Source organism: Alternaria ethzedia (genome assembly GCF_023757985.1).
Source record: "Alternaria ethzedia strain BMP 0044 chromosome Unknown scaffold_57, whole genome shotgun sequence".
Lineage (NCBI taxonomy): Eukaryota > Fungi > Ascomycota > Dothideomycetes > Pleosporales > Pleosporaceae > Alternaria > Alternaria ethzedia.
In genome coordinates this window covers 1-22,204 of record NW_026056250.1, presented here as the reverse complement: position 1 = coordinate 22,204, position 22,204 = coordinate 1, and the positions used below count along the sequence as shown (strand labels likewise).

Sequence of the window (22,204 nt, the reverse complement as noted above, 5' to 3'; positions counted from 1 at the left end):
TTGGCTGTTTACTCAACAACATGTGATCGTGGATCAGATGTGAGAGACGGCAGACAAAGACGGACAGCAAGTATCTGAAGTTTACATTTTATTAGTGTTCGCGCCGTTTAAATTCCGGACATCCCACTATTCTTATCCTCATTTCCAACACCACCTCCCACGACCACAAACATGCGGCCAACCTTCCTCCCCATCCTCCTCCTCGCCCACCATGTCTCAGCCCAACCCCCCTTCTTCAACATAACCATCCCCCCCATGCTCCGCTTCCAATGCTCGCAACTCGTCGTCGAGCGCCTCGACCCCCTCGTCTTCCCCTCCCTCATCCCCTCCCCCCACCTCCACCAAATCGTCGGCGGAAACTCCTTCACAGCCTCCATGCCGCAGTCCCACGACCTCGTCACCGCGTCCACATGCACAAGCTGCACGTTTTCTGAAGACTTCTCGAACTACTGGACCGCCGTCTTGTACTTCCGCGCTCGCAATGGCACGTACAAAAGGGTGCCGCAGTCTGTTAGTGAGGGGCTGAAAGGCGCGGCGGGGATAACGGTGTATTATACGCCGGATACAAAGAATCAGACTGGTGTTACGGCTTTCAGACCCGGGTTTCGCATGTTGGTTGGGGATGCGTTGGCGACGGAGAAAACGTCGGCTCGGAAGGTGTGTTATAGGTGTATGCCGGAGACGGGTGATAATATGCATCTTAACTGCGCGGCGCCGGATGCGCAGACACTCCCGACGGGTTTCTGTCCGGGTGGTATTCGTTCTGTTATCACTTTTCCAACTTGTTGGGATGGCGTTAATTTGGATTCTCCGGACCATCAGAGTCATGTGGCGTATGCGGATGGGGCGGGGGAAACCGATGTCGGGCCTACGGGGACGTGTCCTGAGTCTCATCCGGTGGCTATACCGCAGGTTATGTATGAGGTTATGTGGGATACGAGGGCGTTCAATGATGCGGAGTTGTGGCCAGAGGATGGGAGTCAGCCTTTTGTGCTTAGTACGGGGGATAGGTGAGTTCATGTTTCTCCTCCTCGAACGTCGATCGAGTCTAACGGGCTGTCAATACAGCAACGGGTTCTCGCAGCATGGAGACTATGTGTTTGGCTGGAAGGACGACTCACTCCAGCGTGCTATGAATGCGCGTTGTACGGGTGATGTGTGTTCGGTACTGGACTCGCAGACTACTGAGGAGGCGATGAAGTGTACTATTCCGCGCACTGTTGATGAGGATGTCGATGGTTGTAAGTTATGCCGTATCGCTTTACAGATCTTGTTTAACTAATCACTCGATGCAGGGTTAGCTGAACTTCCTGGGGGCCTTATGAAGGTTTGACAAAGAACCAATGTGCGTAATTTGATGGATTAGAATAAGGTCTGAACGTATTTCCGACACCTGGGATGGCTAGAGTTAGTGTCACATCCTTGGAATGATATCAAAGTTGCAGTATACGTCATCGTGGTCACGACTCACTTATTAAGACTCAAAGGTTTTCATGCGACACGTAAGGTTTATAATTCCGTAATGTAAGCTATTCAGCGCATCGACCTCAGCGCTAGAAAGGCTGACTCACTCAACTGCGTCGCAATGATAGTCGACAATTTGCAATGCTCGTATCAGCCACTGCAGGAACCCGCCGCGAATCCTCTCCCCACTAATCAACGCTATGCTTGCATTCACCTTCGTTCCCTTACAACGCGTCACAAAGACGACGTTGTGATAGTCGAATAATGCCAAGCAATAACACTCCCGCTTCTGTCCAAATGATAACATGGCTTCCAGAAGGGGCTTCCCCGTGCGCACGATACCTTCGCCATTCGTGAACGTAAGGTCCGGCTTCCGGAGACCCCAATCGCCGGGTACGATCGTGCCGGCAGGAGCAAACTGAACTATACCAACGAGCTCCTTCGCGTTGCGTTCGCCGGTCTTGCGCACATACCAAGTGATGGCGTCGGGAACAATATCGTAGCTGTGTTTGAGGGCCGGAGAGTGGTCCTTACCGGCAATGACCAGAAAGTCGATCAAAGTGAGTTGTGAGGATTTGAGGACGCCTTCCGGTGTGGCGATTGCGGAATCGTCGACAGTATGGAGTGGGCTGTCTCCCACTTTGACGAGCTTGCCATCAGGGGTTGTGTAGATTTTGAATGCACAGCCACCGTACTGGGCGCCGAACGTGAGTAGCGCGCTGCTTACCTCGCTATTGTCGACATGATTGTCATGTAGGAAACATTGCGGCGGAGGCTCCAGAGCCGCGGCCTCCAGATTCGAGTCCTCAAGCGCGTATCCCACAAGCGGTTTCAGCATCTGCACATTTGTGTTTCGGATCGCCTCTCCTAGCCACATAATGAGTTTGTAGCGAATTTCATCCGACCATCCCACGAATACGGTGACACCTGACTGGGGTTTCTCGCTGAATACGAACAAAATCAGATGCACACCGTCGTAGAAGCCAATCCGATCACATCCGAATTTCAGACGAATGTTGGCGGCTGCCGTCCCCAGGGTGTTGGTCCGTTCTTGGTGTCTTGAAACGTGGGCAATGCTGTCGCCGTCGTCGTCCTTTTTTACGATATCAAGACTTGAGTCGTTGGGCCATCGTATGACAATAGCGATAGGATCGAGTACATCATCCGCTTTGATGGACCAGGCCATTGTATAGGGTTGGCCAGCGTAACATTTCGAGAAGTGGATACGATTGCCGTAGTACTGTTTGATGATGTCATTGGGAATATCTACGAGTTCCGTCAAGGTGGAACCAAGGTCGGGGATGCTGTTCACGTCGCGGAGATGGGGATGATACACGATATCAGTGTCGTCAGAGTTGGATGGGTGTCCTTCGCGAGTTTCGTTCTGGTTGGCGTCGTTGGTTGATGTTGATGGCGTACTCGGCTTTGTCTCAGCTCTCGGGGAAGTGTCCGTACTCTGCGTTGATGGTATATCTCCGACAAGCGTCTCTGTGGAGGAGTCCGAATCGGAAGCGAGGGTCTTAGCGAGCTCATCCACTTCCGCCCTCAGAGAGCGCAATGTCTCTGTGATGTAGCATGATGAAGCCTCGGGTGGGTTGGAGGACATGATGTCGACTGCGATGACAGAAAGTCGAAGGTGGTGAGAGAAGGCAGAGTAAGGGTCGGTTTGTTGACACCTAAATGAAACTAGCGCGGGTGGGAGTGGAAAGAGCCTTCCAGGGCTGAGGTATGAACACCATGTGCTAGCGTTCCTAGGCAGTTGCGAGCATCTGGCCACCCAAAGCCCTCGTCAGGAAGCGTCTCATGATCTCCACAAGATCAAAATCAACGTTGAGCCACCACTTCCTTCTCTCTTCCGACGATAGCGGTGGCACCTCTCCTTCTGTCTTTTTCTTTTCCATTTTCGGAAAGCAGAGCCACAAAACCAAGAGAGCTGCGAGGACAGAGAGAATGATAGGTTGTAGGACACCAAGGTCTTTTGCTTGAGCAAGCGATCCGATAGCAAAGGGTAGCGCAGCACCTCCGCCAACACCTATCGCAGCAGCAAAGCCTATCGCAGAGACATGAAGATGTGGCGGAAGAGCTTTAGTCGCTGCGACGACGACAGCTGGAAAGAGCGGACCGAGGAAGAAGCCTTGTAGTGCGACAAAGATGGCTGAGACGTGGAAGGATGGAACGAGCCAGAACATAAGTTGGCATACGATGGCGATAGCAATGTAAATCTGTCGTATTGTTAGCTTTTGCAGCTTCCAATCTGGTCTTGACCGTACTAAGACAGCAAGCTTCTCGCCAAGCTTTGGTGTGATGAAGCTCAAGACAAGACGGCCGGCAGCGATGCCAGTCCAGAATCCGGTTGCGACAACCCCAGATTCAAATTCGCCGCCTGCTCTTTCCCGGCGCATGAAGGTAACGATCCAACCTCCAAGCGCTCCACCGGCTCCGACATAGCCGAAGAGGAAGGTAGCGGCAATCCAGGTAACGCGACTTCTGAGTGCCTGCTTAAGACGGCTCTCACCTTCCGCATTCGCGCGAAGTGATTTTTCGCGATACGCCTGACCTGAACTCGATCGGAATGCCCAAAGCGATGTCGCAAACTCAATGCATGCGCCACCGAGCTGCCTAGGGTTAGCAACAATGTATTGACTATCCTGGGCGACTGACCATGATGTAGTAAAACTGATACCATTGCCATCCACGCTTCGCAATCAAGCTAGTAGCAGCGAGCGGACCAAGCAAAGCCCCCAGCCCATATAGCCCATGCACAAATCCCAACACCTCGTTCGCATTGGCCAAACTGCCTGCCCACGCGTTCCAGGCTGCGTCTTCAATGCCGTTTCCAAATCCCGAGAAGATGAACAAGACCACCAAAACGGGGTATGGCGGATGGAGAGCGATGCCTACGTAGGCCACTAGATGGCAAACTGGTCCAAGGAAAGCAATGCCCCGTTGACCAAAGTGGATATGCAGCCAGTTGTTGAGGAGTGCAGCACTGATATATCCGCCCATCGGAGATAGAAACACTAGCGAGACGACAACATATGTCAGATCGTAGTACTCCTCAAGGTAAGGAATGATAGCCTGCGTAACGTCAACAATGTCCATGTATACGAAAGGGATGTATTGCTTACTCCGTATGCGGCATCATTCGCGCCCATGATAATAAACGCGAAGAGAACAGCGAATGTGCGGGATACATTGGCCTTTGGATGATTCCATCGCTCAGTTACTGACACTGTCGTTGATGGTTGGGGAAGGAATGTGGCTGGCTCGATGCCGCTGCTTCTTCGGTCATTGTGTTTACATCCTTGATCGCGTAACGTCGCCGGTGCTACATGTCGCAATTCGATACTCGCCTGTAGCGCATTACCTGGAAGTCGATTGGCGCTTGCATCTGTCTGTGTTATGGTGTGAGTAGACGACATGGCTACGAACACCGAGCAAAACAACGAGCCGCGCGGGACGATGAAGTTCGACTTCTGATGAACTGTGAACAAATACGAGAAGTTACTTATAGGTTCCGTACGTTGCCCGTGTCTTGCACTCGGAAGCAGCCACCATATTGCAACACCCCGTCACGCTTGGCGCTACCATACCGAAAGCGGAAATGCTTGCGAGGACCTGTGAGGGAACTCCATCATATGTAAAGAACCCAAATCTTTCGCAGACTCGCTAGACACATGCATTGATACGTACAACAAGTTAAAAATACTGTAAATTTGGCAGTTCTGGTTCGTTGAAGGACCCGGGCCTGCGTCATTCCGTGGAACAATGCTTTATCCAGGGAAAGGATAGACAGCCGGACTCTTGTACCCATTCGTACCGACGGCCCTCACGCCAAAGATGACGTTGTCCTTGCTAAGTGGAAGCACAACTGATCCAACTTTGCCAACATCAAGCATGCGAGTCCACAGGCTTGCTGTAGTGGCTCGCCACACGATTTCGTAGCTCGCGACATCTGTACTATTAGAAACAATCCACTTGATGCGCGAGTCGTTGTCCAAAACAGTCGTGTCGATGGTGACGTTGCGTGGCATGCCAGGAGCTTGTGAGAGGGACCAAAGCGTCGCGAGATTGACCTTGCCAACACGTGCTGTGAAGTCAAAGTCAACGAACTCGATCAAGTCGCCGTAGACTGTACCGTTCTCGGTGCGCAAGTCTTGATGCTGATGATTGAAGTTCTCATTAGGCTCCGTGTAGCGGATGGCAGGGTAACCCGCTTGAAGGAATCCAGTGTGGTCACCTCCACGCAAAAAGCGGTCCAGGCGGTAGATGATGGCTACGTTCATGCCGGTGGCATTGTTGGCAGCGACTTCAGCTGAAAAGCGCGCAAGCTCTCGTGCAGGGCTATCGTTTTCACCGCCGATTTGGAGTCGTCGCGCTGCTGTGACGTTGTTTTCGGCTGAAAGAGGCGGAACACCTTGAGCGAAAGCGCGAATGGTGTAGGGGTCTTTCTGACCGCGATCTCCAGTTGAGGAACCGACAATGTCGCAGTTCAGCATGCCTTCGACATTCGTGCTAGAGTTCTTGAGTGTTTGTGCCAAATAGGTGGAGCCATATAGACCCTGCTCTTCGCCAGATACAGCACCAAGGATTATTGTTGACTTGGGCTGATGCTTGGCAAGAACACGCGCAATCTCCATCGCAACTTGTATAAGTCAGCTTTGATCCTGTAATAATCTTTTCAACGAACACATACTAGCAACTCCACTCGCGTCGTCGTTGGCACCCGGAGAGTCAGCATCGTAGTTGAGCACGTCAGTGACCCGACTGTCAATATGTCCGGTCATGACATATACCCTGTCGGGAGTCTCGCTTCCCTTGGCAGTCGCAAGCACATTCGATATGTACACGGGAAAGGGGATTCTGCTAGCTATTCCTTGCAAATAGCTTTGCACCTCGACCGTCATCGTGCCGTTGCTATCCGCAGCATATTTTCGCATCTCGGAGGCAACCCAATCCCTCGCTGCATCTACTCCGCGCGTCGAGCTGTTGTATGTGGCGAGGGTATGGCGTGTTCCAAACGATACAAGTTTGGTGATCGTAGCCTCGATGTTTGCTGAACTGATCTCATTGACAATAGCTCGCATCTCATCGTCTGGTGCTTGCGGAATCAGCTCCACGCCGACATTGGACGGAGGCCATGCTGCGTTGGCACAGTCGGTATATGACTCCGCGTTGGCAGCCACTGGTAGCGGGAGGTCGCGACCGAAAAGAACCTCGTGCGCGTAGGCGCTCGAGAGCAGCGCACTTCCGAACAGTGCTGATCGGAGAAACATAATGACTGCGATGAAGAGATGGCTATCCGACACAAAGCTCGCAAATCGGCTTCTTATATCGAAAATGGGGATGGGCCGTCGCCCAATGTGCGAGACGGCACATTATGGCATGGATCCGCATATCGGAAGTGGTCTACAACGAACTTCCCATGCCAGTTAGCACACTGGGTCTGCAGTGGGTGCCCATCATCATTTTCTGCGATCTCTTCTCGAGATGCACCTGTTCCGCGGCTCGGCAAGCGTAAATACCCAGCCCTGCTACTTGCCGACAGGGTAGGAGATTACCGAATTAGGCAGGTGGAGAAGGAAGAACGACGTCAACCACGGATGATTGAAGGCTTGACAAGGCCAGATGAACGCCGATAAGAAGGACGGCGCAGTGCAATGACTAAGGGTAGAACGGAGAATAACCACTAGGCGGAACTGACGACTGTGGCTTGTGCGGGCATACTGTCACCGCAGCCTGCATAGCTGGGTAACATGAGGATCGCAGACCGCAATTACTGATCAGAACAGAAGTCCAAGGACGTCGGATCTTCATGCCCTGTGGTTGGCCACTTATAGAAGTAGTCGCGATATCGTCCAGGAATCCAGGGCGGGGGTACCGTAGTCCAGGCGGTTCAGACTTCGGCCAGGATCTGCTGTCTGCATCGGACATGAGTATCGGCAGCTTTGCACGAAGCTGTAAGGGCAAGCTGCAAGTTTATATGCATCGTGGTAGAGTACCCAGATGTCGGACCATGGAGAGTGAACTGGAGGGAATTCTACGATGCTGCTAGCGCTGATGCGCTAAAAGCTTGGCAACTCAGGGTCCAGCAGTCGGACTTCGCGATGATGCAATGTGTCAAGTCGCGAAAGTCTGCCTACAAGGCTACAGTATAACCTTCACCGTAACAAACCTCGCGCTACATCTCAAATCTATATTGAGGTGTTGCAATCACTCCAAATAGACATAACCCTTGACAATCCGCAATGGTACGCCTCATCTACTTTCATTGCTCAACACAAACTTACGTCGCAAACAGAACGCGCTCTTCAACAACGCCTTACGGCAATCGACATCGATACGAAAAGACTTGGATCAATTTGCCGACTCAGCCTCGCCATCACCACATCTCCAAGCCCAACTAAACGCGTCCCTAGCCACATTTGCGCGCACCATCGACGACTATGGCAAGCTTGCAAAGCAAGAGCCTGTGCAAACCAAAGCAGAAAAGGCACATGAGAGGTTAAAGAACTTCCGGGCTGAACTCGAAGAGTACCGGACAAACTTCAAGCGCATAAAAGGTGTAAACGAGGAAATTGTACGTTTCGAACCGACGCCTAAGACTCTCGCCTTGTCATTGCGAGCGCCGTTGCTGACTAGGAGCAGCAAACCACAGAGGCACGAACAGAACTGCTAGGCCGTCGTCCACACAACACAGCAACCCCCGAAAACCCCTATGCCCAGCCTAATCTCTCTGCCCAACATTCGGCGTTCGCACCTTCCCAACCCTACAACCCCAACGCTCCCTACCGACCGAACCCCTATTCGGCTGGCGCACCAGCGGGTGGCGACTACGACCGCGAGGGCCATGTGCTGAGGGAAAACACCTTTTTCAACAAGACGTCAGAGCAGTTGGATGAGTTCTTAGACAGAGGACGGACGGTCCTTGGCGATCTGGGACAGCAGAGAGAGATGCTCAAGGGAACACAGAGACGGCTATACACGGTTGCGAATACCCTGGGTATTAGTGGCGACACGATACGCATGGTTGAAAGGAGAGCGAAACAAGACAAGTGGATATTTTGGGGTGGAGTCGTCGTCTTCTTTCTGTTCTGCTGGCTGGTTATTCACTACTTGAGGTGATGGCATAGCTACACCAGTTGGATTGTGGACAGGACGGTTTCCTAGACATTCAGGGGACATCATTTGAATTAGCGAGGCGCATGGAGCATAGTGTATATTCAGAGGAGAATGGGTGTGATGTTTCGCGCAACATGACGATATAGCAGTAAGTTTGTAATGGACCTCATGCTACTTCGAGGCCAACTAAATCGTTACAGGTACGGATTAGTAAATCTGATACGATTCGGCAAGAAAACAATCAAGCATGTGTGCACAGTTCGGCCATATCGTTGAATCGCTCGTCAAAGTCCATTTCCCCTGCCAACTATGGTTACTCGAGCTTCCGGCCAATATGATTGAGCTTCGAGTATATCCTTTCCTGCTGATACTGCAGCCTTCCGACATCATCAAAACGTCCATTCCGCTGGATCCATGGATATGCATTTCGAGGATGGTGTTGACGATATCGATGCCGATGAGGACGGCCAACAGATAGCCATCTGTCTCTTGGGTCTTCGAGCCTCGGTGGCATTATCCCACATTGATGACCGAAGAACGGATAGTGCTGCCGTTTCATCATCACCGCAGCGCATGGGTCGTAGTATGCTGGCTGCCGCCTCATCTCGTATGATCGGCCGACAGCACCCGAGAAACAGCGTAACAGCTGCTCCAGGACTCGCTCGGATACCAAGCCTTCCAATGCAATGAGGCCCATGCACCACTCCCTCCGCATCCCAGGTTGCTCATCGTACACGACTTCGTGTAGGTGACCTTGCAGGAAACCCATCATGGACGCGGCCAATGCCTGCGATCGAGTGGCCCGAGCGACTGAGCAAAATATCAGAAACCGGTGCCTGCTGCAACGAAGGTCCGAGGTCTCCATGACGCCCAAGTCTTTTCTGAGACAGTCCTTCATATGCTCATCTAGGCGTGTTCCGGTCGAAGCGGCGAAATTGGACTTTGGCGCAAGGTATCCGATGAACTCCCCAAGAGCTGTGACGATAGTGTCGGATGTGACGGGATACTGCAGTTTCTTGGAGAAAGCCTCCGCCATCTGTGATATCAGGCGCCGGCTGTCGAATGTTCTGGCAAATCCCAGGTTGCGAGCGACATCTGGAAGCCACTTTTGCAATCCGCTCAGACTGGGGTGGAGAACTACATCGGCAGCGAGTCTTATCGTCACAATATCCCACATGGACCAACAATTGTTTTTCGGAAAGAACGCAATCTTGCGCGAACGATATCGATGCTGTGTTGGGAGGAAAGGGTGGTGGTACAGAAGGCCGAAAAGATTTCGCTCGACAGGCCGCTGTCATCATTATATGCTCAACGGTGTTGACCACTAGGTCTACCGTCAGCCCTCCCGATCGATCGACAAACAGACGAATACGTTGAACAGTCGCACAAGTTTGCTTCGACAACGCGCGTGGCCGCCTCATACGATTCTAGCCAATTACTACTCACGCTATGGTTTGGCTTAGCTCAGTACCATCGCCTCAGGACAGTACGGATCGACGTACGCGTTTTTGTGCACGCATTGACGAAAAGCAGGTCCCATCTGTAAAAATGGGAAGCAACATCAAACGCACGGTACATCATTTGTTAAGATTCTGGAATACGCGATCCCATTTTTCCCTTCGGAATATGGCTTACAGACCGCTGTGAGAATGGCAGGATATGCTCGAGATGCCAGACAAGGCTCTCATCTTACTATCTGAAAGCTACGTAATTTGGGAAACAGGCCGTAAATGCAACGCCTCGCTAGAGCACCCCACGACGCATTCATATCTCAAAACACGACAGGTGTAGAGCCTGCCCACCAAAAACTATTTCCATATTCCATCTCAGTTTCGCTACACTTCTTGGATGAGCCCAACTCTCGCGTATGGTACAGATCGGATCGTCAATGTCGGTAGTCGAACGTTCGCCTCTTCGTTAACCCAATGGTCCCTCATGCAAGCCATCACAGAGCAGTAGATCAATGCAATCTCTGGTCGAAACCAAAGAAGCGTTGCTCTTGCTCAATAATAACCGTACCTACCGTACCCACCAAGCAGAACATCCAGTTTCCCGTCAACACTGTCCAATTTCATGTCCATCTCGCTCTGTTGCCACTGGAGGTTCTGAAGCTCGTCGAAGTAATCGCCTCTCGGATATCCGACCGGTGATATCATCGGCGAAGCCCAACCAGAGCTCGGGTACGTTGGGATGGCGAGGCTCATATCCGGGCTGTGGCGACGTCGCATGACAGGCAATGACCGTGCCCTGTGACCTGGCCAGGGCAAGGCTCGGGGAGTGCGACCACGGTGATAGCCAGTGTATGGCATAATGGCGAAGGGCTCGAGATTCCTCGTCGTAGGTCCTTCCAGTGCCTCTTGTACCTTCGCTAAAGCCCTCGCCCAGTCCCCAAGATATGTTGGCGACTCTTGCGATATCAGAGATTCGAAATGCACCCAGAATTGAGCGAGCGCTTCAGCCAGCAAAATAGACGCATGATCCGCTGCTAGATACGAAAGTGTGATGAACATCTGCCGCGAACTTCGGAGACCTTTGCTGCTATGATAAACGTTCTTGACATCCTTGACCAGCTGAGTCCACAGCTCCTGGATAAGGCGCTTTTGCTTTTGCCCCGAGTCAAAGCATGAGTAATGGCCAAGTTTCTTGAACAGTTCCGAGAGAGTATACTCGATCATACGACTCGGTATTCCATAACGATGTTGAAGTCGGGTGTCGAGATCTTCCACAAGCTCGTCTCCATCGATACCGTGCATGCCCGACAGCTGAGGAAACCAAGCAGAGAACGTTTGACGATCTACAGTGATAGGACGGAGCCCGCTGAATTTTATCCTCATATTTCGAATGCTAGTATCTCAAAAACGCCGATGAGTTTTGGATAGATGTTGCTGGGGAATTGACAAAAGAGGTTTGGCTGTTCGCTGGGAAAGAAGTGGACTGCGCTAATTACAGTACCTGACACAGAGGGCAGTCTCTATATACGCATCAAGTACCGGTGAGAGCGACATTGCCTCGCATGCCGGGTGACCGAGCCCACGAACCTTGTTCACCCCTCGCGCCAAGATTGATGTGCCACAGAGATGTTTGCTTGCGATGACAACGAAAGCAACCACTAATGCAGCACCAGCCCCTTGCCTCTCAGTCCAGTGTGACGGCAACAGAGACACGTCAGTCGTTTGGTACCGGAGGTTTGTTCCAGTTCATGGAAATCCAATCGAGTGCGCGGTGCGCCCTGCTTCTATCATCCACCCAGCGGTGTGCTTCGTGCTACGCCCCGATACGACACCGTATGTCACTGCAATGGACCGACAGTCAATCTGTCGGCTCCATCGGCCTCTTTTTCTTCGATCGTCCCATCGAAGCTAGGTCTACTGAAAGGGACGCCGTTCATGTTGATCGATTTGATCTGATCGGCTAGGATGAGTGCAGGATCTCAACAAAAGCTTAGTTCACATGCGAAAACTGAGAGACACGTAGACCACGGCGCGTGGGAGCTCTCTCAACAGCCTCAGCCACTACTCTACGCCCAAACGAATTACCTGAATGCCACGCTGGCGTTGGGTCAAGGCGGTGTCAAGGCGGTATCCAAGGCTGAGAGCCATGGCGGTCAGCATGGGCTGAGCTGCATGTGAAGGGACGCCTACATCGGAGAGAAGTATGATACGATGGTGGGCAGACAGTCTTACGGATTGCCCATGTCAAACGTGAGGCCAAAACATGACTGGTCAACGGTTGCTGTACCCATACGATCAATACGGGGCTGCCACTACTACCGGGTGCCTGGGTGGTATGGGGGAAAAGTAAAAAGGTACTGGCGATTATCGGGGCACTCCGCACTGAGGGAGTCATGCGCTACTCTTTGTGAGACACAGAACTTACTGGGAATGCGATCAACTGATCTCACAAAGACTCCCTGTCAGACTTTAGCTCCTCCCAACCACGTTTTCTCTAGTCAAGTATCAGATCCGTCGTTTGTGCAGCGGATCCCGCCGTGCCAGCTTGACCGTTAACACCACATCTGCAACTAATGTTCTGGACTTCACGGCTCTGCTGCACAGATTAGGCAAGGTACATATGCCTAATACTCGAAGGGGGAACCTATGGTCATTCCTAATCTTGCCAGTCAGCCGATAAGCATCACATACTACACAGACAGCTTGCTATCACTACTTGCCTAGTTTGATCACAACAGCCTCACCGTTGTTTCAGGTTCGTCATCTCCACGTGTGCCCAAGTACGGCGACTCCGTACGGGGAAATTCCAACACTTCGTTAAACGCTCAATACACTTAGGATTGCAAATCCGGGCGGAATGAAGCAACAAGCATGCAACTAACTTGGAACGAACAACAGTGAGTTTCCAGGAACTGACTGTGAGCATGTACCACAATCACATGTCAACCACTATATGTATACTTGTACCACACGACTGCGGGTGTAACACTTCCCATCCGATCGGCAACAACGCTTGCAACTACTCCAGTGAAGACACCATCATTTCGACATCCATTCAGTTGGAAAACTAGCCCAAGACCAGCAGCTACGTCGATACTGAAAGTCACCGATAGGTGCCACGTACATCCTAACACTATGAACAGGACTGAAGCATCGAACTTAAATGATCATGCATGATCGAACACCCATCGGCGGGTCAAGAGACCCCTAACCCATAGCGCTATTATACCAAAGAATTGGGAGCCAGCACGCAGAGGCTGAGGCGATCACACGACTGCACGAGTCAATCTCATGGCCAGCAGTGAGGGTGGAAATGATTGAACGCAAGAGTGATGTACCTATTCTTGTACAAATCCAATGATGGGAATCATATATACAAACAAACACCACGACGCCGTCCTGGATATGCTCAAACCGCACGCGTGCACTACCAGTCCAAGCCCCCAGCCCCCCTCTCGCCACCAGCAAGTATCTGCGCGGCCTTCGCCTTCTCCCCCAGCCCACCTTCAAGATGCGAAACCTGCATGCCCTTCCTCCCCTTCAACTGCATCCTCTGCAACTTCTTATCGAGCGCCACAAACGGATCTTCCGTCTCACTCTTCTTAATCTTAAACTTACTCGTACCAAGCACACTATCCAGTTCCTCCACACTGGGCAACTTGACATACAACCAGCCATCACCGCGTTCCTCAATCGGGAAAACAGCAATGTTGACGCTCTCGTCGTTTGCGCATTTCCCCGCGTTGTCGCCGGAGAGTTCGTAGTTGCGCTTGTGGTACGGGCAGCTGACCCAGAGTTTGTTGTTGGCGAGGTCGTCGCCGATGAGGCCGTCGGAGAGGACGAAGGCGCGCTTGTGCGGGCACATTTGCTGGGTGCAGTAGTATTTACCGCGGACTTTGAAGACGGCGAGTTGCGTGTCGCCGCGCTTGATGGCCTTGCTGTCGCCTGTGTCTGCGTCTTTGAACTCTTCGGCTTTGACGAGGGGCTGCCAGGATAGTTCTGTCCATTTTGTGCCGCGGAAGTCTTCGGTGATGGAGTCTTTGGGCCAGTAGGAGGGCCGTTCTTGGCCGCGCTCTTGGGTCGGTTCGATGGTGTCGACGATGGTTTCGGATGTGTTTGCGAATTGGGAGAACCAGGATCGCTTCTTGGGGTCTTTGAGTACTTCGGTCCATTCACAGAAGAAGGTGCCGACGAGGTCTTCCATCTGCTTCTCGAGATCTGCGCAGATGCCTAGTTTGTCTTCGAGGATGACTTCTTGGAGGTACTTGATGCCGCCGGGGAGGTTCTCCATCCAGCGCGCTGTTCGTTGGAGCTTGTCGGCTGTGCGGATGTAGAAAGAGAGGTAGCGATCGAGGATGGGGACTACGTCGTCTGGTGGTACGTCCTTGGCGAGTAGCTCCGAGTGTCGTGGCTTCGCGCCACCGTTGCCGCCCACGAAGATGTTGAAGCCCTTCTCAGTCGCAATGAGACCAAAGTCCTTGTTTTGTGCTTCGGCACACTCGCGTACGCAGCCGGATACTCCACCCTTGATCTTGTGCGGTCCACGGATAGACTTGTAGCGCTCTTCTAGACGCACCGCCATGCCCACACTGTCGCCGATGCCGAATCGGCACCATGTAGTTCCGACACATGACTTGACTGTTCGTAGTGACTTGGCGTATGCGTGGCCAGACTCCATACCGCCATCGATAAGCTCTTGCCAGATGTCAGGGAGGTCTTGTTTCCGTGCGCCGAACATGTCGATACGCTGACCACCGGTGATCTTGGTGTAGAGGTTGTACTTCTTCGCGACGGTACCGATGACGATCAGCTTCTCCGGGGTAATCTCGCCACCTGAGACTCGCGGAACAACCGAAAAGGTGCCGTTACGTTGGATGTTGGCCAGGAATCTGTCGTTGGTATCTTGTAGACCCCTGTTGTTGACTTCAAGTAGATGCTTGTTGTATAATGAAGCGACGATGTTTCCAATGGTCGGCTTGCAGGCTTCGCAACCCAAGGAGTTTGGATCTTTTCCAGCTTCCTTCATGACAGCAGCAAAGTCCTTCAGGCCCTTGACGTAGATGATGTTGAAGAGGTCGGCGCGCGAGTACTCGAAATGCGGGCAGAGGTGGTTCTTGACTTCGTTGCCCATGGAAGCCATGGTCTTGTTGAAGATGGTCTGTACGAGCGGCATGCAGCCTCCGCATCCGGTGCCGGCTTTGGTGCAAGACTTGACGTCGCCGATGCTCTTGCATGTTCCGTCCTTGGTGGCATTGACCACATCGTCCTTCGTAACATTGTGACATGAGCAGATCTGAGTATCGCCGGACCTATGTGATGTTAGTACAACATTCTTGTATGGACGAGCGCAGTGCAACCTACAGATCTGAACCATCGTCGTCGCCCTTCTGCGCTCCAACGATGAGCTCACTTGGCGCCATCTCCAGCTGCTTCTGATTCTTTACCATGGGCACCAGCTTGATGTAGTCTTTCGTGTCGCCAATCATCATGCCACCCAACAGGTACTTTCCGTCCATTGTAAACAGATACTTCTTGTACACTTGCTGAAATGGATCCTTGTATGTCAGAGCCTTGACCGGTGGTGGCGCTGGCCCATCCGTCAAGTTCTTAACTCGATCTCTCGGTGTCGCTCCATTGGTATCTTTCTTCTCAGCTCGTGGCCGTCCAGGCATGTTCTTCGGGCCGTCACGGTCCGCGAAGAAGTCACCGAAACTCGCGACTTCGACACCCAGCAGCTTGAGCTTGGTACTTAGATCAGGTGCTTTGAACTTGCGTGGTGCATGTGCCTTCGCTTGAGTGAGATTGAACGCGAGGACATCCGCCATCTCGACTCCAGGAGCGATGAGACCAAACGTTTGGTTCTCCCAGCTGGCGCATTCGCCTACGGCGTAGATGTCCGGTTGTGAAGTCGCTAGGTCAGGGCCGACCACGATACCACCTCCTCGATCGGCACATTTGATACCTGCTTTCCGGGCGAGCTCGTCTCTTGATTTGATACCGATCTACTAAAGTCAGTCTTTGTCGTTGTTTCGCGGTCCAATTTTACTCACTGCGAAGCAAATGCACGAGCACTCCATCTCATCACCATCCTCAAACACCACACCCTTGACAAAATTGTCCTCGGTTGTCAAGATCTTGCCCACTCTCTTGCTTAGCATGACATCCAAGCCCAAAGCGCGGACCTGTTCGACGACCATACCGCCCGCGTCGCCATCCAGTTGTCTTGATAGCACCCATCGATTCCGCTCAATAAGCTTCACTTTCGCGAAATCTTCAAGGTCCATCATGGCATGTGCGGCTTCCAGACCTAGCAGGCCACCACCGACTACAGCTCCTGTTGTACCTTTCCTTGTCGAAGAGAATTCGATGAGCCTTTGTAGATCTTCGATTGTGCGGTATACGAATACGCCATTCGCGTCATGACCGGGTGTATGTCGTGGGAGGAGCGCGTCGGACCCTGTTGCCAGGACCAAGATATCGTAGGGTACCGTTTCGCCGGATGAGGTCTTGACGTTCTTCTCGGTGGAATCGATTTCGGTAACGAGGGTGTTGAGATGGTAGTTTAGTGAGCCTTCCGGCATTGATGCATACTAGGATGAAATTAGCCGCATACACTTCGTCCTCGCTTGATGCTGTACCTACCCATTCTTTGGGGTTGAGATACAAGTTCTCGACTTGCCGATGTTGGAAAAAGCTCGTCAAACCGACGCGGTTGTATGCAAGATGTGGTTCTTCACCAATGACAACCACGTCGTATTCTCTCCGCTTCACATCGTACTTCATGAGTTTCTCGCTTGGACGAATCAGCTCTTTGTCCAAAAGTCCAAAAGACTTGCCGACTTACATAAATGCAATGCCCACCATACCCAATCCAACAACCACAATCTTCTTCCGTGGATGCTGGTCATTGATCTCGCCCTTCTTCTCCAGATCAGCTACCTTCTCAGGCAGCTTGTTAGCTTCCGCATCGTTCCACTCCGCATTCGATATGTTCCCGTCTTTCGATCCCCATGTCGCTGTGACATGGCGGTCGCCAGGTGGAGAGTGTGATTCGCCAGATGAGGGCTCGATGCCTTGTGTGACGATTGGCTCCGTCTCAGCCATGATGTGTGTAAAGGCTATTAAAGCCTCGGGTATCTGAATAACAAGGCGACGGATATACTTCTGAAGCAAGTAGTCGAACTAGTACACTCAACCAAGAGGGCACAAGATACCACAATGCGTATGCGTATGCGTAAACTGCAACACTCACTCCAAGAAGAGTAAGAAACAGAAGTTTGGGAGAGGGAAAGATGTCAAAGGCACCAGATGACTTCAACGAGTAGAATCAGTAGATCAAGATACCTCAATAGCCGCAACCAACAACTCCGTGGCACGAACATCTCCCGCGCGTCGACCCAACACGCGCTTTGCCCTCCCGCGCCAACCCCTCCGCCACACGAAGAATAGATAGCTCAATCATCCCATCTCCCAATCACGCATGCCCCGCGGTGGTCGCGGAAATGCATCGCAACGCAGCGGGGTTGCTGCCATCCCCTGCAACTGCCTGTACCCTAGCTCCCGTTCGCACGGCAGTAAGAACGACAAGGATACCGTGGCGCGTCCAGTCAAACAATTGACATTGCTCATTAACGTTACTAGGGGGCGATGGAGACGCGTTCTCCGTGGAGATTTCAAGACATGTGTGATGTGGAGACGCGTCGGGTGGGTTTGGCGCTGGTTGGGTGTTCCTTATCGCGAGCTAGGCGGCTTGGCGACAGGGGGGTGTCTCGCTTCGTTATCAGGAGGGGAGAGGACGGAGATGCGGTTTTGTGGTTGATGGTCTCCGGGGGATGTCATTGTACATGTGTGGTTTGGCTTGGAGGGAGGAATGACGAGGTAGATCGAGATGGGCGGGTAAAGTTCGATGTTATGGCCCGGCTGGTCTCAATCTTCTACGTGAAGGGAGGGAGCCAGCGGGCTTGGAGATGGAAGGCGCGCCGTAACGATGACATCCAAGATCCCACTACACGGCAAGCAGAGCATGATGTCCACATCTGGAAGAACCTATAACTTCTAGGCTCTGACTTTGATGTCAGTCTGGGCTGAAGTAGACGCAATATCAGCGACAGCGACAACGGGCATGCTGGTAGCATGGCATACTTTGGCTCTTCAAGCAAATGCAGTACATGCAGTTCGAGAAACGCGACTTTATATACAGTGAATAGACCGAAATAATATGTATCCCAATCCCTCCAATGCCCCAAAACTCCACAAACAACAACATCGACCCTAGAAGAACATCAACTCCTCGTCCTTCCAACCCTGCTCATTCAACGCCTGATGCGCCGCCTTCTCCAGCGCCTCAGGCCCACAAATCAAGACCAAACTCTCCCCTCCATCCCTAACACAATGCTCCTCCAACAACTCCTTCCCAATCCTCCCCCTCAACCCCTGCCAATCCTCCGGCCCTTGAGTCAACGTATACAACAACTTACACCTGTCCGTGTTGTCCCTAGCAAAAGCATCCAAATCCTCTCTGCACAGTATATCTTCCACCAGCCGGTTGCCGTTGAGAACAGTGCAATGCGTAGCATCCTCTTTATCCTGCATAACAGCGCGTAGAACCTGGAAAATGGGCGTGATGCCGCTTCCACCGCAGATCATGAAGAAACGCTTCACTCTCCGCTCTTTTCCATTGACGGCGCAGAGACCGCGACCGAGGTACTCGAATTTGCCGATGGGGCCTTTGAAATCGACCCAGTGGCCTGTCGGGATGGAGTCGAGCGCTTTTGTCATTTTGCCGCCGGTGCGGTGGGGCGTGTCGGCGTAGACTTTGATGAGGACGTCGCAGTAGCCGGTTTGCGTGGTTTGGCTTATGGGTGTGTAGGAGCGGATTATGGCTTCGCGAGTGACGGGATCGCGGAGACGGATCATGAGGTGTTGGCCGGTGGGTAGGCCGAGCGCTTGGTCCGGATGGTCGAGCTTGAAGCGGAAGATGCGTGTGTCCCAGGAGACTTTTGTCTTGGAGTGGAGGAGTGTTTTGCGCCAGTTGCGGGAGTCGAGGAAGATGGGGCGCGGGGTGGTGGATTCGGGGATGTGTTCGGGTTCTGAAAGGAGTTTGCGGGAGGCTTCTGAGAGGGTGCCGATGTGGTAGTCTGGCATCATGGCTTTGGCTGTTTCGCTGTCTGCTTATTGTCAGCCGGAGTTGTGCCGTTTGTTTCGGTGATGTGAAACTCACGAATCGCCATGAACTCATCTGTGGCATCCTGGGCCGCTGCGCTTATGATGCTCTGCGCACCGCCCGGGTGGCCTTCCAGGAAAGCAGTGCCGTCGTAAACTTCGCTGTTGACCACGAACCATGGGTTCTCAGCCTTGTCGTGCTGCCGCAGCTCATCGATCTCGATGACCTTGTCAACCCCATCTTTCGTCATTTTGATCTCTTTCGCCTCCTCGATAGCAGCATGTTCTGGCTCTTCACCTCCAATCTTCTCGCCCCAGTATCCGTTCGTGAGATTCCCACCGGCCTTCTTGACGCGCTCCATCCAGCCACCAGGCATCAACGCGGGTTGCGTCGGGTGCTCAAATCGGAGTATGTCGTCTTCCTTGTGAATAACTATCCGGAACCATGGGTTGTTCATCATACCCAACACACTCCAGTACATGTCTCTTGGCTGAACGCACATCGCCTCGTCCATCACCCGCACCACGATATCATCCGCCTCTTTCAGCTCGGCAGTGCTAATCTCCAGATTCCAGAAGCACCAGCAGAAGCTCGTTTCGCGCCAGTCCATGTCCAATCTTGCGCCGTATAGTTGTCGGTCTTCGAAGGCCCGGTACTTGTCTTCTGCGTAATCGATCTTCGCAAGTCGCCATGTCTTTCCCTTGTCGAGCGATAGTTCGCATCTTGTCACGCGTCGTCCACCGCCACTGTAGGCGTAACCCCGGACATTATACGATTCGAGACTTGAAGATAAGGCCAGTTTCTCTTCATGTGCGGGACATGCAATGGCTGAGTTCGGCGAAAGATCATAGATAGCGTAGCGATCGTCCATCCACCATTTCGCGTTCTTGGCTGCCTCATCTGGGTCGACAGTGGTACTGGAAAATGTTAGTCTTGATCCCATTTCCAAGTTCGAGGCACATACGGTAGCACTCGGTTGTCGTAAATGTGGTACCAGTTGTCGCTTGGCTCAGCCGTAACGATCAACTTCTTCAACCACTTCACGCTTCGGCCACCGATCTGTCCCGGTATCACGGCTCTTAACGGCTTGCCGTGATCAGGTCGCAGCATCTCGCCATTCATCTTGTGCGCCAACATGATGCCCCGGTTTGGGTCCATGACCCAGTTAAGTTTCACCGATGTGCCGTAGTATCCGTTGGGCTATGCACAGTGTTAGACGTTGTACGTTGCCACCGAAAAGCAACTTACGAGTTTGTCAGCACCTTCCATGCACACGTACTTCGCTTTCCGTAGTGGCTTCGCTCGGTCAATGATGTCTCTCATGACCACACCAGTGAACAACGCTGTTGAAACGCCGGCTGGGCCCCAAGAAAATCCTTTGCTCTTCCTCACGACGTTTTGCTCTTTCCGCCTGTTACCAGCACAGACTAGAGTTACAGGATATGTGACATTCTCGTATTCCTCAAGCAGCTGCCGCAAGGTGATCTTCAGGGGGTTGGCTACCAGACTAATGGAGGTTTAGTATGAAGACATCATCTTCCAAGAGCGCAACATACCCTTCAACCGAGAACTCCCAATCAAGACACTCTGCATCCTGTACATCAGGCACTGGGCCATGGTTTCGCACATAGAACAGCTCTGGGCTAGTCAAGAAACCCTCGTTGAACAGGTCCGTTAACGGTGCTTCGGTGTTGAAAGGATGAACACCGGTTAGCCGGATTAGTCTTGGGTCTCTTGGTACATGCGCGTCCGGGGTGGGTTTATCAACGTCCAGAACTTGTGGTGGAGTATTTGCTGGCGGTGGAAGCGGAAAGTCTGGTTCTGATGTCGAAGTGGTAGACTTGGTGTCGTCTCCGTTCACGGTCTCTGGTGGTGATGGCGGCAATTGTATCGATTTCGACGCGGCATGTGGCTGTGGCTGATGTTCATGGGCAGGAGGGACGGGCACTCCCGCCGGAGTCTGCGTGGCCACGCTCATGATGCGTGACTAGGAGATGGGGTACCGAAACTTGGGGAAGATTCAGTAGGATCGGTATAGGGCTTGTGCTATACGTGATGGCCACTGCGATCAAACAGGTTTGGAATATTCATGAAATTATGCCAATGGAGCGGGAAAGATATGCGCAAAGCGACGTATAGGCAAGATGACGATGCTGAAATACCAGACCAGACTAGACCGGACAAAAGGCAGACGGGGCAATCGAAGTTGTTTGGAGTTGGTGATACTATGTTAAACCCGGAGTGTTCTAAGAACGTAGTGGCACCCTTCAACCAGCTAGTTGGATACGTCAACGGTGTGGTCAACGTCAGCTGCTGCACAGCAATACCGCGGAAACTCGACTTCGATCTGTGGGGAACAATCGCATCCAGCATTCCGTCATCATCCTAGCTAGCATCGAACGCCAGGCTTCGGTCATCTCGAATTACCATACCAGATACGCTCTGATATGCGAGCTTATCTTTAACGCTCAGATTGGGGATAGCGCGTGATATGTGTACGCGATGGCGTTAGCGGGCCTTGATGCCGCTAAAGATTGTTCCTGGCCGGACCGAGAAGGCTGAACTGTGGTGTGGGGGCTCGGCTCTTGATGTGGATCCAACATCTATCCAGCGGAGATGCCACACTCGTGAGTTCCAGAGATGCTGGACTTGCGCACTCTTTGATCTTGTTTGATGCACGGTAGTCGCCAATATTGCGCGAATTTTTGAATCTTCTTAGTGCTCACAGGGCGAAATCGCGTGTAACAGTTCTGGTATTGATTGGGACTGTTGCGAACAACTTGTGGTCTGCAAACATGACATTTGTCACTCTTCTGCAGAGTCGAATGTATCGGAAAAGACTCGGTTGATATTTCGTCGCATGCGAAATAGACGCGACATCTTCCTGCTTGTTTTCTAGCTAGCTCTGACGCGTGGTTTCCTGCTCGTTTTACGACTTGGGGTCATGGTTGGAGTGTGCTGTCTGAGAAGAAGATTTAAAAACTAATAAATCTTCTTCTCAGAC

The 22,204-nt window shown here is 52.3% G+C and overlaps 7 protein-coding genes across 7 annotated transcripts; 1 reads left to right on the top strand and 6 right to left on the bottom strand.

The window, feature by feature from the left end:
* Positions 1-1,567: 1,567 nt before the first annotated feature.
* On the bottom strand, positions 1,568-3,070 carry J4E87_010808 (uncharacterized protein; the record flags this gene model as incomplete). Its single annotated transcript, XM_049382379.1, has 1 exon — positions 1,568-3,070. One exon carries the CDS (start codon positions 3,068-3,070, stop codon positions 1,568-1,570), a length of 1,503 nt encoding a protein of 500 aa, XP_049227858.1.
* Positions 3,071-3,215: 145 nt separating this feature from the next.
* Positions 3,216-4,566, bottom strand: J4E87_010807 (uncharacterized protein; the record flags this gene model as incomplete). The annotated part of the gene is made up of 3 exons (XM_049382378.1): positions 3,216-3,686; positions 3,735-4,079; positions 4,126-4,566. 3 exons carry the CDS (start codon positions 4,564-4,566, stop codon positions 3,216-3,218), a joined length of 1,257 nt encoding a protein of 418 aa, XP_049227857.1.
* Positions 4,567-5,237: 671 nt separating this feature from the next.
* J4E87_010806 (uncharacterized protein) lies at positions 5,238-6,740 on the bottom strand (the record flags this gene model as incomplete). Its single annotated transcript, XM_049382377.1, has 2 exons — positions 5,238-6,109; positions 6,161-6,740. 2 exons carry the CDS (start codon positions 6,738-6,740, stop codon positions 5,238-5,240), a joined length of 1,452 nt encoding a protein of 483 aa, XP_049227856.1.
* A 972-nt stretch (positions 6,741-7,712) lies between these two features.
* On the top strand, positions 7,713-8,589 carry J4E87_010805 (uncharacterized protein; the record flags this gene model as incomplete). The annotated part of the gene is made up of 3 exons (XM_049382376.1): positions 7,713-7,715; positions 7,766-8,044; positions 8,113-8,589. 3 exons carry the CDS (start codon positions 7,713-7,715, stop codon positions 8,587-8,589), a joined length of 759 nt encoding a protein of 252 aa, XP_049227855.1.
* A 2,020-nt stretch (positions 8,590-10,609) lies between these two features.
* On the bottom strand, positions 10,610-11,339 carry J4E87_010804 (uncharacterized protein; the record flags this gene model as incomplete). The annotated part of the gene is made up of 1 exon (XM_049382375.1): positions 10,610-11,339. A coding segment is annotated over one exon (730 nt), but the record flags the coding sequence as incomplete, so codon positions are not given.
* Positions 11,340-13,464: 2,125 nt separating this feature from the next.
* Positions 13,465-17,419, bottom strand: J4E87_010803 (uncharacterized protein; the record flags this gene model as incomplete). The annotated part of the gene is made up of 6 exons (XM_049382374.1): positions 13,465-15,346; positions 15,399-16,039; positions 16,088-16,627; positions 16,680-16,830; positions 16,882-17,219; positions 17,414-17,419. 6 exons carry the CDS (start codon positions 17,417-17,419, stop codon positions 13,465-13,467), a joined length of 3,558 nt encoding a protein of 1,185 aa, XP_049227853.1.
* An 889-nt stretch (positions 17,420-18,308) lies between these two features.
* J4E87_010802 (uncharacterized protein) lies at positions 18,309-21,178 on the bottom strand (the record flags this gene model as incomplete). Its single annotated transcript, XM_049382373.1, has 5 exons — positions 18,309-19,204; positions 19,258-20,117; positions 20,165-20,400; positions 20,449-20,707; positions 20,757-21,178. The coding sequence occupies 5 exons, from the start codon at positions 21,176-21,178 to the stop codon at positions 18,309-18,311; spliced, it is 2,673 nt and encodes an 890-aa protein (XP_049227852.1).
* Between the last annotated feature and the right edge of the window lie 1,026 nt (positions 21,179-22,204).